The sequence below is a fragment of the Apium graveolens genome, chromosome 3 (genome assembly GCF_009905375.1).
Source record: "Apium graveolens cultivar Ventura chromosome 3, ASM990537v1, whole genome shotgun sequence".
Taxonomy (NCBI): Eukaryota; Viridiplantae; Streptophyta; class Magnoliopsida; order Apiales; family Apiaceae; genus Apium; species Apium graveolens.
In genome coordinates, this window is record NC_133649.1 from 280,854,420 (window position 1) to 280,871,696 (window position 17,277).

Below are 17,277 nucleotides of genomic sequence, written 5' to 3' on the forward strand. Positions count from 1 at the left end.
GTGTGTGCAATTATAATATAAATTAAGTGCATATAGGCCTAAGTGCCATCCGTGTTTAAATTCGGGTTGTAAATAGGTTAAGTTGGTGAGGATATATTATAATGAGGATTATTATTATTTATGTAGGATCTCGAGACGAGGGAAAACTTGCCATAAAGGTCGAGTGAAGTTTCCAGTTGCTCCTACCAGTCAGACCAGACCAGCCTTTCTCAAGGCAAGTGATTCAACCTGTCTTTCGTATTCACTGTAAATAGTTCATTTATATCGATGCAACTATCCTGAGTCATTTTGATATATATATTTAAGTCAAGCGTATCTTATGTTTATCCTTGAAATGCCATGAACCCTTGAGTACGTATTGCAAGTAGTTCAAAAGTCTTATCATGATAGTAATTTAAAGTAATTTGAATGCCATGATAAAAGAAAGGGTAGTTACAACTCTTGGTTAATTCTCTTGATTAATATGCTAATGATTCCTAAGTATTGATATCTCATCCTGATACTTGAACCCCTATAGAACCTTACCTTGAACCCTGAAAGCCAGATATTTATCAAAGTGATTCCTCATTGATTACCCCTCTTTCTTATCTTAAAGCTTGACAATTCTGATAAATCCTGAGCTAAAGATTATTTCTTCATACCTTAACACCCTTAGTATTTATGAAGCTTACCTTCTTGATGATCCAGCACTTGAACCTTGATGAGAAACCATTGCTTTAAGCCCAGTTTGGCATTACCCTTCATAATATCCAATAGCCTCGCTAAATTCCCTTGTCCAAACTTTGATATATGAAAACCATTCAGTTACCCTAATAGAGTATAGTTTTGTGGATCATGGCCCTGAAATTTAGTATCATATTTCCCGTGTTTTGAGTAGATCTATAATTCCTTGATAAAATGTTTCTGTTAAAAGAGATTTTGTTATATTTCGGCATCAGTTTTTGAAATAAATAAAATGTGGGTTTTCAGTCCCAAAGGGGGATAAATGTTTTCTTGAATAGTGGATCTGGAATGAGACGTGAGTCCTTTCCACACTTATATTAGGCTTAAAAGTTGCCTAGGGATTCCCATTAATGTTGTAGAACCTAGCGAGGTTCGAGATTACTTCGCGGCTGATCACCGGCTGTAATCCGTAGCGTCATAAAATGATTTTGATTAAAAGTATGATTTTGAAGTTGTTTTGATACAAACAAAATGATGCCACCTCCCAAAAGTTTTATCTCTCGATATCATTGGTTATGTCCTCTCATTAACATTCTTTAATATATATCTCGACTTATGTTTTCTATCGTATTGATTAGCACTTGTTGAGCATTTGGCTCACTCCTTGCTTTACCCTGATATTATAGCTAGCAGCTATGGTTAGATTCAAGCAGACCGCCCGTAAGACCTGTGATGCTGATGCTTATGTTCGAGCTCAGGTAGAATAAGAGATAGTAGTTTTGTGAGAGGACTCGATATTTAAAATCAGTTGTAATAGATGGTAGTGTTGGGCTGTTCCAAACCCTAAACTGTAAGATCTTGGATTTGGTTATATTTATTTATTTTTAAATGGTGTAATAGTTACATTTACTTTGCTGTTTAAGTTGGGGGTGTGACATATATACTGATATATACATGTTTTGTTTTTGTTCTTATTATAAGAATTGTATTTGGTACGATTCTGAATCGGATGCAGCGGATTTGCTGAAATCTGTGTCTAGTGTCCGATTTTGGCGAACGAATACGCTATTTCATATGAAATCGAGCGTCTGAACGTAACTGGTAGATAAAGCTATCATCGACTAATCTGTAAGGCGTTTGACGTCATTTAGGCCATGTAATCTGTGATTTAATGTTTTCAGATTTAATTTCAAATTTTTAGATTTTTTTCAATATTTTGTTTTTATGATTATATCATGATGGGGATGATATGTTAAGATCAGATCATGTGTTTTAACATGTTATTTTGTGTTAATTGAGCATGGTGGATGGTTATGGCTTATGGCCTTAGGTTAATGGTTTTGGTTTTTGTAATACGGCTTGCATGTCGTTTAATCTTGTAATTATTAAATCTCGAATGTAACTTGAGTTCTTCTTGTAAGTTCATTATATTAGTTTTTATATTTCATTCTTGTAATGTACATGAAGACATGAAGATTTGAAGATCAAGGGTAATCCCACACGGAGGCCATCCAAGGAAGCAATACAAGAAAGAAGACATGTAATAGTTAGCCTGTATTTATTTTTCACCTTAGATTGACCTAGATCTTTGTCATTAGCTTGATAAAGATCACATAAGATGAAGCCATAACCAACCACGTTTATTTATTGCACTTTACATATATATGCGCATATGATGAATGTATGTGTAGAGTAGTTTATAAAGATGCATGCTTAATTAGATTAAGGATGTCTGTATTAGATACGATACTCATGCCATGCTTGCTAAACAAGATAAAATATGTAACGATTCAAGATTTTAAAATGAACAAACGATTATGATATTCTCGTGTTTATGAAACACGGAATAAAATACAAATTTTATTTATTTCTGACATGGGGCGATTTTGTCAAAAGCGAGTTCTTTGAACTTGTAAGGTTGTGGGTTTTAAGAGGGACCGTTGTGACTCCCTCACTACCTGGAAATCAAACCATTGACTAATATTGATTTGAAGTATTTTATTCAAGGAAAAATTGGGAAATTTTTTTATGATGGGATCATGATCGTTTTAAAATTAACAAAACCCTAAAGGTAATATTAAGTTGATCAAATGTCTTCCAATGAGTCCAATACGTTAACCCCTAGATCGACCAGGAGTGGGTTCTCCAAAGCGAAGTACTCCTATCTATCGTGGGAGATGTGTTGAAGTATATTGATACTTTTTTACTATTGGGTTTGACTTAACTAAGTTATCACAATAGGATTGTGAACTTAGAGGCATAGAGTTTGGCGAGATTTATTAGATAAATATGAACAAATGTTGTTTCAGCAAGCTATCCAAGAGTTATATAGTTGATATAATTGATAAATTATGTCTACCTAAATAATCATATTTTAGGAGAAAAGCCAAAACTGACCTAACGCATGGTGAAATATGGATCTTGGCTCACTAGAAAGGATATAAAAGATATTTTTTCTGAATTAATAGTTAGGGCTATTGATTTGATAAAAATAGTGGGAGATATATATTGTGTATATATATATATGAATAATTACTTGAACATAATTTAATGATCATCTGTAGATTAAGTCATTTTATGCACTTTAATATTGTAGATATCAAATGACAAATAACACAAATAACTTCTCTATGTAATAGTCCTTGAGAAGGACAAGCTGACATGAAATAATTTCCTAGATTGACATGGGAACTTGAGGATTGTCCTCGGGTTCAAGGATGTCACTCAAACCCCTCCCTTATTTCTTCTAGCTGAGAATGAAACACGTGCTGAACAAAATGCTTACCAGAAGTAAATTGATTATGTAACTGATGTTTCATGTCTTGTGCTTGTAATTATGAGTGATGAGCTTTAGAAGTAACAAGAGCATAATGATGCTTATGATATGATTGAGCACCTTCAAAGGATGTTTGAAGGATAGGCTCGTTAGAAAGATTTGACAATAATAAGGCACAATATTTTTGCATTAATGGGAGAATGATATCTAGTTGGACAACATGTTCTAAAGATGATATGTATATGTACCTTGATATTTTGGGTTTCAAGAATAGTCTAGAGACTCAGCTTGATTTGATCAAACAATCTATGAACAACTTCTATTCTTTGTTTGTTAAGAACAAAAGGAATGAGATAACATAACATTCACTGAGTTGTTAAGCATGTTTAGAACTGCTGAAAATAACACGGTAAAGGCATGAATTACGTCCATATTGATGATGTACACATGGAATACAAATGGAAAAGGAAAGTGGACAGGTAAGGTGAAGATTATTTGATCTTATTCGGCGCCAAACCAAAATCCAATCCCAAAGGGCTTTTGAAGCCTAATAGTGGTGTTGCTAAAGGAGATGATTGTCATTTCTGTGGAAATAACTGGATGAATGGAAGTTAAATTGTCAAGCTTATTTGGAAGATCTAAATAAGAAGACTAGCAATGGTCAAGCTTCAGGTATAGGGTTAGAATTGGAGAAAAAGTTGTTTCTCTAGTTGAAGGAACTCGATACCTAATTTTGCCCATAAGGCGAGATTGAGAACTTGATAAATTGTTATTACGTGCCTGCCTTTAGCGTATACATTAAGTCAATTTCTTGTCAGGACAAGAAAGTTTTTCATTTTATTTAAATAAACAATAGTTGTTTATTCTATTTCAATGATAAGACTTATAATGTTGCACAATTAGTTAACAATTTATATGTTCTAAGTTGACTCAAATCAAACATTACCTCTAGCATTGTCGTTAAGCCATATTAATGAGAAACGCAATTCTGAGTTACATATAGATGAATACTTGGATAAGTTTGATTTTGAATCATACGGAAGATGCGAACTTTATCTCATTGGAAAAATGACTAAAGATTCTTTTACCTGATCAGGTGAAAGGGCCACCGAACGATTATGACTTATACATAATGATGTATGTGGTCGAATGCGTCTGATGGTAAGGGGGCTTATACTACTTCATAACATTTACTGATGATTTTATTAGATATGGATATGTGGTTCTTATGAAGAACAAATCCAATTCTTTTGAAATGTTTAATGGATATAAGGCCGAAGTAGAAAAGAAAACAAGGGAAAATTATAAAAGTTTTACGATTAGATCATGAAGGAGAATACTTAAACCTCAATTTCAAGAGTTTCTTGAAGGAGTGTGATAGTGTATCATAACTTACTCCTTCTGGAACACCTCAATGGAATAGAGATTCTGAGAGGAGAAATCGGACCTTGTTGGACATAGTGTGATCGATGATGAGTCAAGCGGATCTTCCATTCAGTTTCTAGCGTTATGCTCTAGAAACGGCTGCATATACACTTAACCAAGTTCCGGCTAAAGCGGTTCAAAATACTTCGTATGAGATATAAAGTGATAAATGTCAAAGCATGTCATTTATAAATATTTGGGGACTTGAAGCCTTTGTAAAACGTTTAGCCTCTGACAAGCTTGGACCAAAATTAGATAGATGCTATTTTGTGGGGTACCCAAGTGAGACTAGGGTATAGTTTTTTTTATAATCCTTCCGGGAACAAAGTGTTTGTTGCTCCGGCCGCTGTATTTCTTGAGGGAGAACTACTTTCTAAGAAAATCAGTAGGAGGATAATACATCTCGATAAAGATCGAGAACCACATGATAACATTGAACCATAGTTGGAATAAGATCAGGATGTACATTAAAATGTTGAAAGTAATCCTGTTTAGAAAACACATGTTATTCGTAGATCTAGTAGGGTTCACCATGAGTCCGAGAGAAATTATGGATTTCTTTTGACTCAAGATGGTGATATGATGCTTACTGATAAAGATAAGCCTCACACCTACCAAGATTGTATGAATAGTCCAGACTCCGAGAGATGGCTGAAGGCTAAGAAATCCGTGATGGAATCCATGTATCAAAATAAAGTATTGACTTTAGTTGATCAACTCGAAGGGGTAAAACCTATAGGGTGCAAATGGGTTTTCAAGAAGAAAACTGACATGGATGATAAAGTATACACCTATAAGGTGCGACTAGTGGCAAAAGGTTTCAAACGAATTCATGGTATAGACAATGATGAGACTTTTTCACTAGTTACTATGGTCAAGTCCATCAGGATTTTGTTAGCAATAGTTGTTTACCCTGACTATGAGATTTGGCAAATGGATGCCAAAGCTGCTTTCTTATATGAGAGCCTTGAACAGGATGTATATATGATACAACCAGAGGGTTTTGTCAATCCAAAGTTTGCTAAGATAGTTTGTAAGTTGCTTTAATCTATTTATAGATTGAAGCAAGCCTCAAGGAGAATGAATATTTATTTTGATGAAACGGTCACAGAGTTTGGCTTTATTCACAATGAAGATGAACCATGTGTTTGCAAGAAGGTTAGTTGAAGTCATGTGACATTCCAAGTATTATATGTAGATGACATAATAGATAAGGAATGGCATACATTCTCTACGGGCTGTTAAGACTTGGTTGAGAAACAGTTTCTCGATGAAAGACTTAGGCGATGCTACCTATATATTGGGGATCAAGATCTATAGAGATAGATTGAAAAGATTAATCGACCTAGTCGGAGTACATACATTGATAAAATATTGCTTTGAGCATGCTTTGAGCATGTGTATTAATCGACCATGTGTATAATGATATGTATTTATCCTGATATTTCGTATGCTTTGAGCATGACCAATAGATACTAGTCTAATCCATGTGAGGGTCACTGGATAGTTTTCAAGAATATTCTTAAGTACTTAAAGAGGACTAAAGATTTATTTTTGGTGTATGTAGAAGATAGGGAACTGTTTGTAAAGGGTTACACTGATACTAGTTTCTTAACCTAATTTCTGGATAGACAAGGATGATTATGTGTCTATGTCTGGTTTATGTTTTGTCTAAATATAAGTTATGTTAGCTGGAATGGTTCACAGCAAGAACATTGATGATTCTATAATGGAAGCCGAATATATTGATGCTTTCGAAACAACCAAGGAGACTATTTAGGCATGTCCTTAGGCGATATCATCTTATTAATGAGATTAATGATCAAGGAGATATAAATGTAAAGTGCATAGTAATGATAATGTTGCAGACCCACTGACTAAGGCCTTGTCGCATCAGAAGCACGATGGTCATACTAGTTCCATGTGTATTAGATACATGGGTGATTGGCTCTAGTGCAAGTGGAAGATTGTTAGTGTTTGTGCCCTAGAGACAACACTGTGATATTTTAGTTAAAGACATTTGGATTATTAATGTTTATGTTCTATCGATTATTCCCTTTATAAAATATTAATTCTTAATTTACTGCGATATAAATGTTAGATTAATAAATGTCCTTGGAATATGATATGCAATTTTATATCTCTAAGTACGTGACTTAGAAATGAGATTATGAGAATAGTATCAATATTCCTAAAGGTCCCTAGTCGAGTATTATTATTAAGGGACAATAATAATGCATTAAGACTATTGTGTTTGTTGACTGATGATCACATCTCATTGATCATAGGTATAGTGATACTAAAGTCAAAGACATAGGCAGATGTATATGTACATGGTGCTAGACAGGCCCGATATGAGATTCTACATGTCCATTGTGTCATAAGTAATTCTCACAGTGATAATGATGTAATGGTCCTTAGACATGAAGTCGTTATATTTCTATACGATAATTAATATACATTGATTCCATTAAAAGTTATCCTTGACCGGGTAATGATAAAGTGGACATTGGGTATATTATGAATCGTATGAGAAATATAAATGATTTAGATGGGATTGAACCCTCCTATTTTAGGAGTGATATATTGGCCTCTTGTGTGAGCTAGACTTTGAAATGCGTGGCCACACTCAAATTTTGATTTTATATGATAGTCTACTCATTGATCAACGAAACTTGAATTAAACTATGATGAGGATGACACATTACATGCCTTTAGTTTAATCTATAATATTTGGTTAAAGGGATTATATTACATTGTACATTATTCACAAAAGGGTTAATCGATCACTGATTCAATTATTATTACTTGGGTAGCAATGATGTATTACTAGATGCAGCTCATTGTTTACGATTTTAAATTAGATTTAAAATCCGTTGTCAACGTAATAATAACCTATAGGGTCACACACTAAGAATGCTTGAAAGATTATTTAATTTAAATTGGATTTAAATTATATTAAAGTGATTCGAATTATTTATAATATTAATTAAGTATGACTTAATTAATTAGATAAATATTGATATTCGAATTTACTAATATTAATTATGAAATTTATTTGTTTAAATAATTAAGTGAGACTTAATTATAATACAAATAGGAATTTCAAATTAATAATAACTCCTAATTAGTTAATAGTTATAATTCGTTTTTCTACTCTCTATATAATATCTCTTGTGTGACTGATTTTTTTGTGTGCAAAAGATTTTTACAAAAACCCTATCCACCAAGAGAGAAGATGGAGAGAGTAAGAAGAAACGGGTTTGTGCTAGTACACATCTAATCCTTGAGTTCAAGTATTCGTGTGGATACCGATAGAGCGTAGATCGCGAGAGCGGGATGCGTGGTGATTTAACAAGCTTTGGATCTCCATTAGTCAACAATTGGTAAAACTTCTTAAGGTAAACAATCTGATCTATGAATTAAATATTTGTTTCTCGCATGGATCCTGCGGTGAGTTTCAAAAATTCTAATTTTTTATATTTTTAATTACTGTTTCCGTTGCGTTTATCTGATCAAAACCCAACATATACACACTGTTCAAAATGTTCTTAGTCTTAGTATGACCATATCTATCTTAATTAGAATTATCTTCTCATGTACAACATATTATAAAATATCTGGAATAATTATTTTTGCAGATAATACTTGTTAAGTCGTACTATATTAAAAGCAAGTATTATAATTTCATTCAGCTTTTAAAGAAAAAAAACATTAAATACTTCATTTTGACTACAAACTCTTTGCTCGTATGTATTTAGGTCCATTTCCCTTCTTTCTTCTTCCTTCAATATTTATTTTGAAGCTTTTTAAATCTTGTTGTACATCAGTAATAAAAGGATTTGCGCAAACATGTAGCTGACAAAGTCCACTACTGGATAATTTTTAGTTTCAAGCAGATACAACTTACAAGCTTATTTACTAATAGTACTGATGCTGATAGATTCATATTGTTGGATAATTCAGTTGCCAAAAAATAATAGTAATAAAAAGAAGCAAAACACCAAAACGTAGCGTTTAATAAATCAAAAGAGAAAAATAATACATATAGTTTCTATCATTCTACTGAGCTAGACAGAGCTTAATTAAACTATGTTGTTGAGGACTCGAGAAAACTTAACACCTACTTGTGAATTTGTGATACCGAATACTTGTGAATTTGTCATATCGAAACCGAGAGTACGGAGCACTAACAGAAACTTAAAACTTACAAGCAATTACAACTTCGAGCTCCACAACAACAACTACAACTAGACTAAACAGCACATCGAACACAAATTGTTCACTCGTTCATTCATCAAATTGCTCACTCGTTCATTCTACCATTGATTATTAAAATTCTCATGGGCTAATACATCAAAAACAATACCAATAAGTAAAACTTGTACAAACAATTCAGATAAAAACACCTAAATATGAACCCTAATTTCTAAAAATCAAAATAGAAAACTTACTTGGGTTACTTGAAAATTGAAGGGTTGAATTTGAATATTTGATTTGAAGTCCTAACTTCTCGTGGCTGTGATTTTGATTTTGATATCCAGTAGCAGCATATGTATAAGATTAGTAGAAGATTAGTATCGCATATTCACATATGTATGTGTTGACCGATGACAGTTATGACTTGTGTACACGACTTCTCTATTTCTTATCTTTTTAGAATATTAAATTCAGTGAAGTATTAAGCTACCGGTCCAATCCGGTTTTTTCCGTTCTCTCCGGTTTTGGACCGGGTCGGACCGAATACACATTTTTTTAACATATTCAGACCGAGGACTGACCCGGATCAATCCGGTCCGGTATGATTTTTGGACCGAAAGACCCGGTCCGATTTTCAGGTCCAATATTTTTTCTTGTGCAACCCTACTTCTAGTACAACGGGATATCTCGTGTAATGCAATCCATAATCACGCGTATACCATAAGTACCTAAGCACTTTAGTTATCACTTTTCAGTGATCCATACCCGGATTACTCGTGTATCGGCTTAGCTTACTAACAGTAAAGGCAATGTCTGGATGTGTACAATTCATTAAGTACATCAGACTTCCTATTACTTTAGCATATTCTCCTTGAGAAACACCCTCACCTTTATTTTTTGAAAGATGTAAAGTCGTGTCAAAAGGAGTTCTTGACACACTAGAATCATCTTTGCTAAACTTCTCAAGGATCTTATCAACGTAATGTGACTGATTTAGCACAATTCCACTTGACGTTCTAAGGATCTTTATTCCTAGAATAACATCAGTTAAGCCCATATCTTTCATATGGAATCTTGAATGTAATATGTCCTTGGTAGATTTTATAATTTTGTCATTACTACCAACGATGAGCATATCATCAACATAAAGACACAGGATCACATATCCCTTTATTGTATCTTTGACATAAACACATTTGTCACATTCATTGATTTTAAACCCATTCGACAATATAACACTGTCAAATTTCTGATGCCAATCTTGAGGTGCTTGTTTTAATCCATATATTGACTTAACCAATTTACAAACTTTGTGTTCCAATCCTGGTACCACAAAACCCTCAGGCTGCTTAATGTAGATTTCTTCATGTAAATCTCCATTCAGAAAGGCCGTTTTTACTTCTATTTGATGCACTTCAAGATTTCACAATGCTGCAATAGCAATTATCATCCGTATGGATGCCATTCTCGTCACCGAAGAATAAATGTCAAAATAATCAATGACTTTCTTCTGGAGAAAACCTTGAATAACAAGTTGAGCTTTGAATTTATCAATGGATCCATCTTCCTTCATTTTCCTAGTGAAGATCCATTTATATCCTAGTGGTTTACATCCCGGAGGAAGATCCACCAATTCCCATGTATGATTCTGCATAATAGAATCAACTTCGCTCTTGATAGCCTCTTTCCAAAAAGGACCATCAGGACAATGCACAGCTTCTGAATAAGACCGTGGCTCATTTTCGATCAAGTAAGTTAAAAATATCTGGCCCAAAGGATTTTTCAACCCAGGCTCTTTTGCTCCGACGAGGTTCATCCTCTATTTCAAGTTCACCCATATTTTCTTCTGCCTCAGCATCACTATATTCATTTTCAGAATTAATTTCACGTGTTCGTTTCAATGAACTTCAACTTGCTTTGAACTTAGGAGGAAATACATGTTCAAAAAATGAAGCACACCTTGATTCTATTATAGTATTCTTGTGTATGTCAGGGATTTTTGACTCGTGCACAAGAAACCTATATGTCGTACTATTAGGCACATATCAAATAAAAAATACAATCCACCATTTTTTGACCAATTTTTACTTTCTTTGGTTCTAGTACAAGAACCTTTGCAAGGCACCCCCACACTCGTAAGAATTTATAGGAAGGCTTTTTGCGTTTCCATAATTCATAAGGAGTTAGCTCTTACTTTTTTCGGGATATCCTATTTAAAAGATAATTTGCTGACATGATAACATCTCCCCACATATACTCAGATAACCCTGAACTTAGCAACATCGCATTGCACATTTCTTTCAAGGTTCTATTTTTACGCTCAACAATCCCATTTAATTGAGGCGAATACGGTGTAGTGACTTCGTGAATAACTCCGTATTTTGCACAGAATTCACCAAAAGGTGATATATAATCACCACCTCGGTCACTTCTTATTATTTTAATTTTTCCATTAAGTTGAGTTTTAACTTCATTTTTATAAAGCTCAAACTTCTCTATAGCTTCATCTTTACTTTTAAGCATATAGACATAACAAAACCTTGTACTATCATCCATAAAAGTAATGGAGTACTTATAACCTTCCCTTGTTTGATTTGATTTTAAATCACACACATCACTGTGAATCAAATCCAAGGGTTTTGTTTTCCTTTCAATTGTTTGAAACGATGATCTTGTTAATTTTGCCTCAATATAAATTTTACATTTGTGTTTTGAACTAATTTGGAATGTTGGTTTATGGTTCAAGTTAATTAATCTACGCATTGTTTCATAATTAACATGACCTAGTCTACCATGCCATAAATTGGAAGACTCAAGCAAGTAAGCATAAGAATTATTGTTCTTATTAATATTCTTCACAGTCATTACATTCAGCTTAATTAGCCCTTCGGTTACATAACCTTTTTTCCCACAAACATTCCCTTTTTGGACAAAATAACTTTATCAAATTCAAACACAATGCGGAATCCATGCTTGTTCAAGGGTGAACCAGAAACCAAGTTCTTTCGGATATCCGACACATATAGGACATCATTTAGAGTCAGCTCCTTTCCAGATGTCATCTTCAACATAACCTTGCCTTTCCCAAGGACTTCAAAAGTTGAAGAGTTTTCCATGAAAAGCTTCTCTCCGGTCTCAGTTGGAGAGAGCAAATATGTCTAGTAGCACCAGTGTCAATCCACCATTCTTTCAGGTTAGAGCCGATCAAATTTACTTCAGAAACCACAGCAGAAAGACTGATATCAGATATGTCTTGAGCCACATCATCCACCATGTGGGCCTCGTGCTTCTTCCGCTTTGGTAGTCTGCACTCAGTTGACTTGTGACCCATCTTGTCACAGTTGAAACACTTTCCTTGAAATTTCTTCTTAGAATCCCAGCTTTAGGTCCCAAGTTGGGCTTCTTGTCTGGTTTCCCCTTCTTGAACTTGGAGTTCTTCTTAACCTCCACAACATTAGCATTTGAAGAGCCAACAAACCGATTCATATCGTCCTCCTTTATACGGAGTATTAGGACAAGGTTTTCTACAGACATCTCCTTACGCTTATGCTTCAAATAGTTCTTGAAGTCCTTCCTACCGGGGGATAATTTCTCAATAATAACGGCTACTTGGAAGGCTTCATTCATGGGCATTCCCTCAGCTTCCATGTCATGTATGATCATTTGAAGGTCTTGAACTTGATTAAGCACCTTCTTGTAATCCACCATTGTAAACTCAAGGATCCGGGCCACTATAAACTTCTTAGTACCTGCATCCTCGGTTCTATACTTTCTGTCGAGTGAGTCCCACAAAGCTTTGGACGTTTTCAGCACACTATACACCTTGTATAGCGAGTCACTCAAACAGTTCATTATGTAATTTCTACATAAGAAATCCGAGTGGTTCCAAGCTTGGACTGCACTCACTAGCTGAACATCAGACTCATCTTCTTTCAGCTTAGGTGCATCCTCAGTTAAGAACCTTACAAGGTTCAACATGGTCAAATAGAAAAACATCTTTTGTTGCCACGTCTTGAAATCCAGCCCACTGAATTTCATCGGTTTTTCCGCATAAGCGGTTACCGGTATAGCCATATTTGGCACCACAAGGGTCTCCGCATTAGGCACTGCCTCAGCAGTCTTATCACCAGACAAGCTAGCTCTGTCAATTCCAGTCATTTCTGAAATAAAGAATACAAGATTAAAATAAGTTTATTTGTATTGCATAAATGTTGATATTATCGTAAAAAAAATTCCAGAGGCAGACGGAGTTTATATTCTAACATACCCAGAAATTAGGCAACCAGAAATTGCAATTAATTTTTATACTATCAGAATCATAAACAATGGTTGACAGTGCATGTAAACAAATAGAAGTTCACGTCAGAGAAGAGACAAGATGATATAGTTACACTTGATAACCTCTCGCAATATTATAAACTAGTATGAGTAATTTAAACATATATATTACTATACAATCAAGCAAGTTATGCATATAACTTATTAATATCTCCTAAGATAGAAACACGAACCAAACTTTATGTCAAAAAATAATTCATATGATGAAACAGAACAAATGCTATATAAATTTCTGGTAAAAGTAATTAATACTTATAAAAAAAGAAACAATAACTTACTATTAACCAAATGGTTCTAAAAATAAATAAATCAGCTATCAAGTAAAGGTTAAACCAAATAATTAAAAAGGGAAAAAAATCCCGAATTAAAATAAAACCACGCAAGGTAGTTTGATATTCAAAGAACCATACTATTATGCTAAAACAATAAATAGTTAAACATGCACACAACAAAGCAAGAGCACACGTTTAAAAAAAACTAACCAATGAAAGCATACTCCACATGTAATATAAAACTAATTAAAAAATATATACCAATTTAAAAAAAACAAAAATTATTTATATATATTAATAGCCATAAAGAACATGCACCGATTATAAGATAAGGGAACAACCATGACAAAAGTAACTGGCCGTATAAAAAATAGATGTCAAATCCCATTAAAATTAACTTATTTAAGATAAGACCAGTTATAATAATCCGTTACAAAAGCATATATGACACCATGGCCCGAGCAAATAGAACGACCAATACAAAAGAGAAACTCATGTATTAAAAGATTGCGAGCTTAATAACCTGACAAAGTAAACAAATGGTCATAAACAAATAGTTAATCATTCTCCAACAAACTTTATCACCTAACTGACAAGATAACAAGTCCTATCAGTAAGCATAAAAAATAGGCAGAAAAAAAACAAACAATATAGGGTACCAGAAACATGATATTGCTAATATATAGAAGACGGACATTCTTGAACCAATCATTCGAGTACACATGCATAAAAGTGTTTATAATTTTAAACAAAAATCTATCCTGACAAGATGATTAAAAAATAAATATAGTATAACTAAAGGCCAATAAACTGGAACTACAACTAGACAAGGTTTATTATTTAATCATACCTTATACCAAAATCGAAACAACAAATTCATGCCGGGTAAGAGAACACTAAATACAAATACAAGATCTTACAAAATCGAACATGCTCATCAAAATAAAACTAAGCATGATATAAACGACAAAGTTAAATATCAAAATCAGATACAAGATACTCCCGGTGAAAAGAAATATTCACACAAAGTTGATCATCTGTTTTAATCTTGTAGGGAGTATAATATAGAAGTTACCTGAAATCAAGAATACATGAATAAAATACCGAAAAAAATGTTCAAGGCACGTGAGTACCACTATCCTTAAAATGGATGAGCCCCCTCGGTATGTTCTTGAAGGTGGTGTGGCTTCCGTCTTCCAGGATACAACGAACAAAGGTAGTCTCAAGCACTTGAATATCCGCCTTCTACGAACCGATCAAACAACCCTTTCTATCTCACAGAAACAAGAACCTAGAGCTCTAAGAGGAATGCAAGAAAATGACCTTTATATGATTTTTTATATGTATCAAACCAATGAGGCAAGGCCTCTTTTTATAGGGGAAATAAACTTGTAACTTACAAAAGTATTCAATTTTGTAATATCAAATTAATGATCAAATTAAAATCATGATATTAATAGAAGAATTAAAAAATATAAAATACATAAGTTACAAATCAAATAAAATAAATGTAAACAAATTTTTATTCAAATATTTTCCCACATTCTGAGCGTCGAAAAACAAATGACGCTAAAAGCTATCTCACGAAGTTCCAGAAGCAAAAGTGCCTGAGTAAACCTGTACTAGTGATTATAACAGTCACGTATTAAGCATGTTTTCATCTATAGGAAAAAAAATTTAATTAATGGTCCTTCACTACTGTAACCAAAATCAGTTATATCATATGGCCCTCCACTACAAGATGATCGATGGCCTACTATGTTTATAATTATGTTGTAATAGAGATAGGCTGAGGAAGATAAATAGTCCAGTTACATGCATAACTCTATCTAGACATTCAATTAAGTACGAGTTGTTGGTCATCCGTAATAGCTGAAACATGCTATAATTTTTTATAATAACAATTTTATCTTCTTCTTCTTCTTCATATATCTTCCCTTCCAATGTATATTAAAATTCAGCAATAGAATTAACGAAGATAATCCATTTGAAGATCAGTAAGTCCGTACAAGATCCCTCCGTAATATTTTTGAGGATGTAATGGTGATTGCTATTATTTTTAACTTAAGATTTTAATTCTAGTTTCTCAAAACTCTAAACTGGTAACCCTATCTAATTCCAGTTGAAATTTTACGGAAACGGCAACATGTAGGTAATCATGGTCATTCGATCTTCATTCATCAAAACAATACTGTCGATCTGCTCTTGATTATTTTCATAAGTTCAACCTAATCTAACTTTTACCTTCCCAAATCTGCTCCTTTTTCAGTTAGCTACAATTTTTGTTAGCATATGTGATAAGTTGTCCGTTGTATTTTTGGTATGTAAATATTTTAGGTTGCTGTCATTGTCATTCAAAATATTAGTTAGGATATCATTGAGCGGGATATTAGCACTGTAATTTAGTCAATTTAGCCACTGAATATGTCAATCAGATAATGTGTAATTAGTATATAAATTATGTTTGAATGAATGAGAAAGGAAGGGGGTTCAGTTATATCTTCTATCATAGTATCAGTAGAGATCCTAGGTTAATTATCACTTCTCTTTCTCTCTAATCTCCTATCTTTCTCTCTAATCTTATCACTCATACTCTAGCAGCCTAGAAAAATTACCACCTAACAATGTCTTCCGAATTATCAAAGAACTCTCTTCACCCTGCTCTAACTGTCAGTAACATCAAAAGTTTCATTACCGTGACTCTTGAGGTGGAAAAGGTACAATATACCACATGGGCATCCCTTTTCAAGATCCACTGCAAAGCGTCAAGTCAGTATCTTCAACATCAAAAACTAAAACTTCTTCCTCTCTTAAAGAAACTGACCCCGACCTATGGGAACACCTTGATGTTATGTGCTTCAATGGATATATGCCACCATCTCTCACGATTTGCTTCGTACTATTATTGAACCAGATTCAAATGTTGCGTTAGCATGGAATCATTTGAAAGATATATTCTCTGATAATAAAAATTCAAGGTCTGTCTACCTTGAACAGGAATTTGCACACACACAAATGGAGGATTTCCCTGATGCATCTTCTTACTGTCAACACCTCAAGTCTTTCTCTGATCAATTATCCAACATTGGTTATCCGGTTACAAAACAAAGATTGGTTCTTCAACTAGTTTCTGGATTAACAGAAAATTATTCTGGGGTTGCTACTTTTATTCAACAAAGTGATCCTCTCCCACCCTTTTACAAAGCTCGGTCAATGCTAGTATTGGAGGAAACAAGTCGAGCCAAACGAACAGCTAATAACACCAACAACGCTGCCCTTCTCGCTACTGTACCATCAGCTCAATCAGTTACCACGTATCCTAAAACTGGACAACCAAATACTCACTACAACAACATCCGCGGCAGAATTAACCAAACCCCGAATCATCACAACGGTCATGGTCGTAGCAATAACATTAGAGGAAGGGGAAGATGAAGCGGCTGTGGACGTGGACGTGGAGGTCAAACACAACAATAATATCCGTCATACTGGGCTATTCTACAATGATAATATCTGGGGAAGTGGGCGCCATGGATGCAGCCATGGGCCACCCCTCATTATTCGTATCCAACCATAGGAAAACAACGACCTCCTATTACATCA

General features: G+C 34.0%; 2 protein-coding genes across 2 annotated transcripts; one reads left to right on the top strand and one right to left on the bottom strand.

The window, feature by feature from the left end:
* Positions 1-11,955: 11,955 nt before the first annotated feature.
* On the bottom strand, positions 11,956-13,222 carry LOC141715080 (uncharacterized). Its single transcript, XM_074518565.1, has 2 exons — positions 12,392-13,222; positions 11,956-12,222 (listed from the first exon to the last, which is right to left on the bottom strand). Exons 1-2 carry the CDS (start codon positions 13,220-13,222, stop codon positions 11,956-11,958), a joined length of 1,098 nt encoding a protein of 365 aa, XP_074374666.1.
* A 3,467-nt stretch (positions 13,223-16,689) lies between these two features.
* LOC141715081 (uncharacterized) lies at positions 16,690-17,109 on the top strand. The gene has a single exon (XM_074518566.1). It carries the CDS (start codon positions 16,690-16,692, stop codon positions 17,107-17,109), a length of 420 nt encoding a protein of 139 aa, XP_074374667.1.
* The last annotated feature ends 168 nt before the right edge of the window (positions 17,110-17,277 follow it).

Excerpts from the sequence above, each read along its gene's own strand:
- LOC141715080 (XM_074518565.1), bottom strand. The coding sequence starts at position 13,222 with ATGACTGGAATTGACAGAGCTAGCTTGTCTGGTGATAAGACTGCTGAG. Across the intron at positions 12,223-12,391 it reads TTTCAACTGTGACAAGATGG|ACATATTTGCTCTCTCCAAC; the intron begins GTCACAAGTCAA and ends TGGTGCTACTAG.
- LOC141715081 (XM_074518566.1), top strand. The coding sequence starts at position 16,690 with ATGGAGGATTTCCCTGATGCATCTTCTTACTGTCAACACCTCAAGTCT.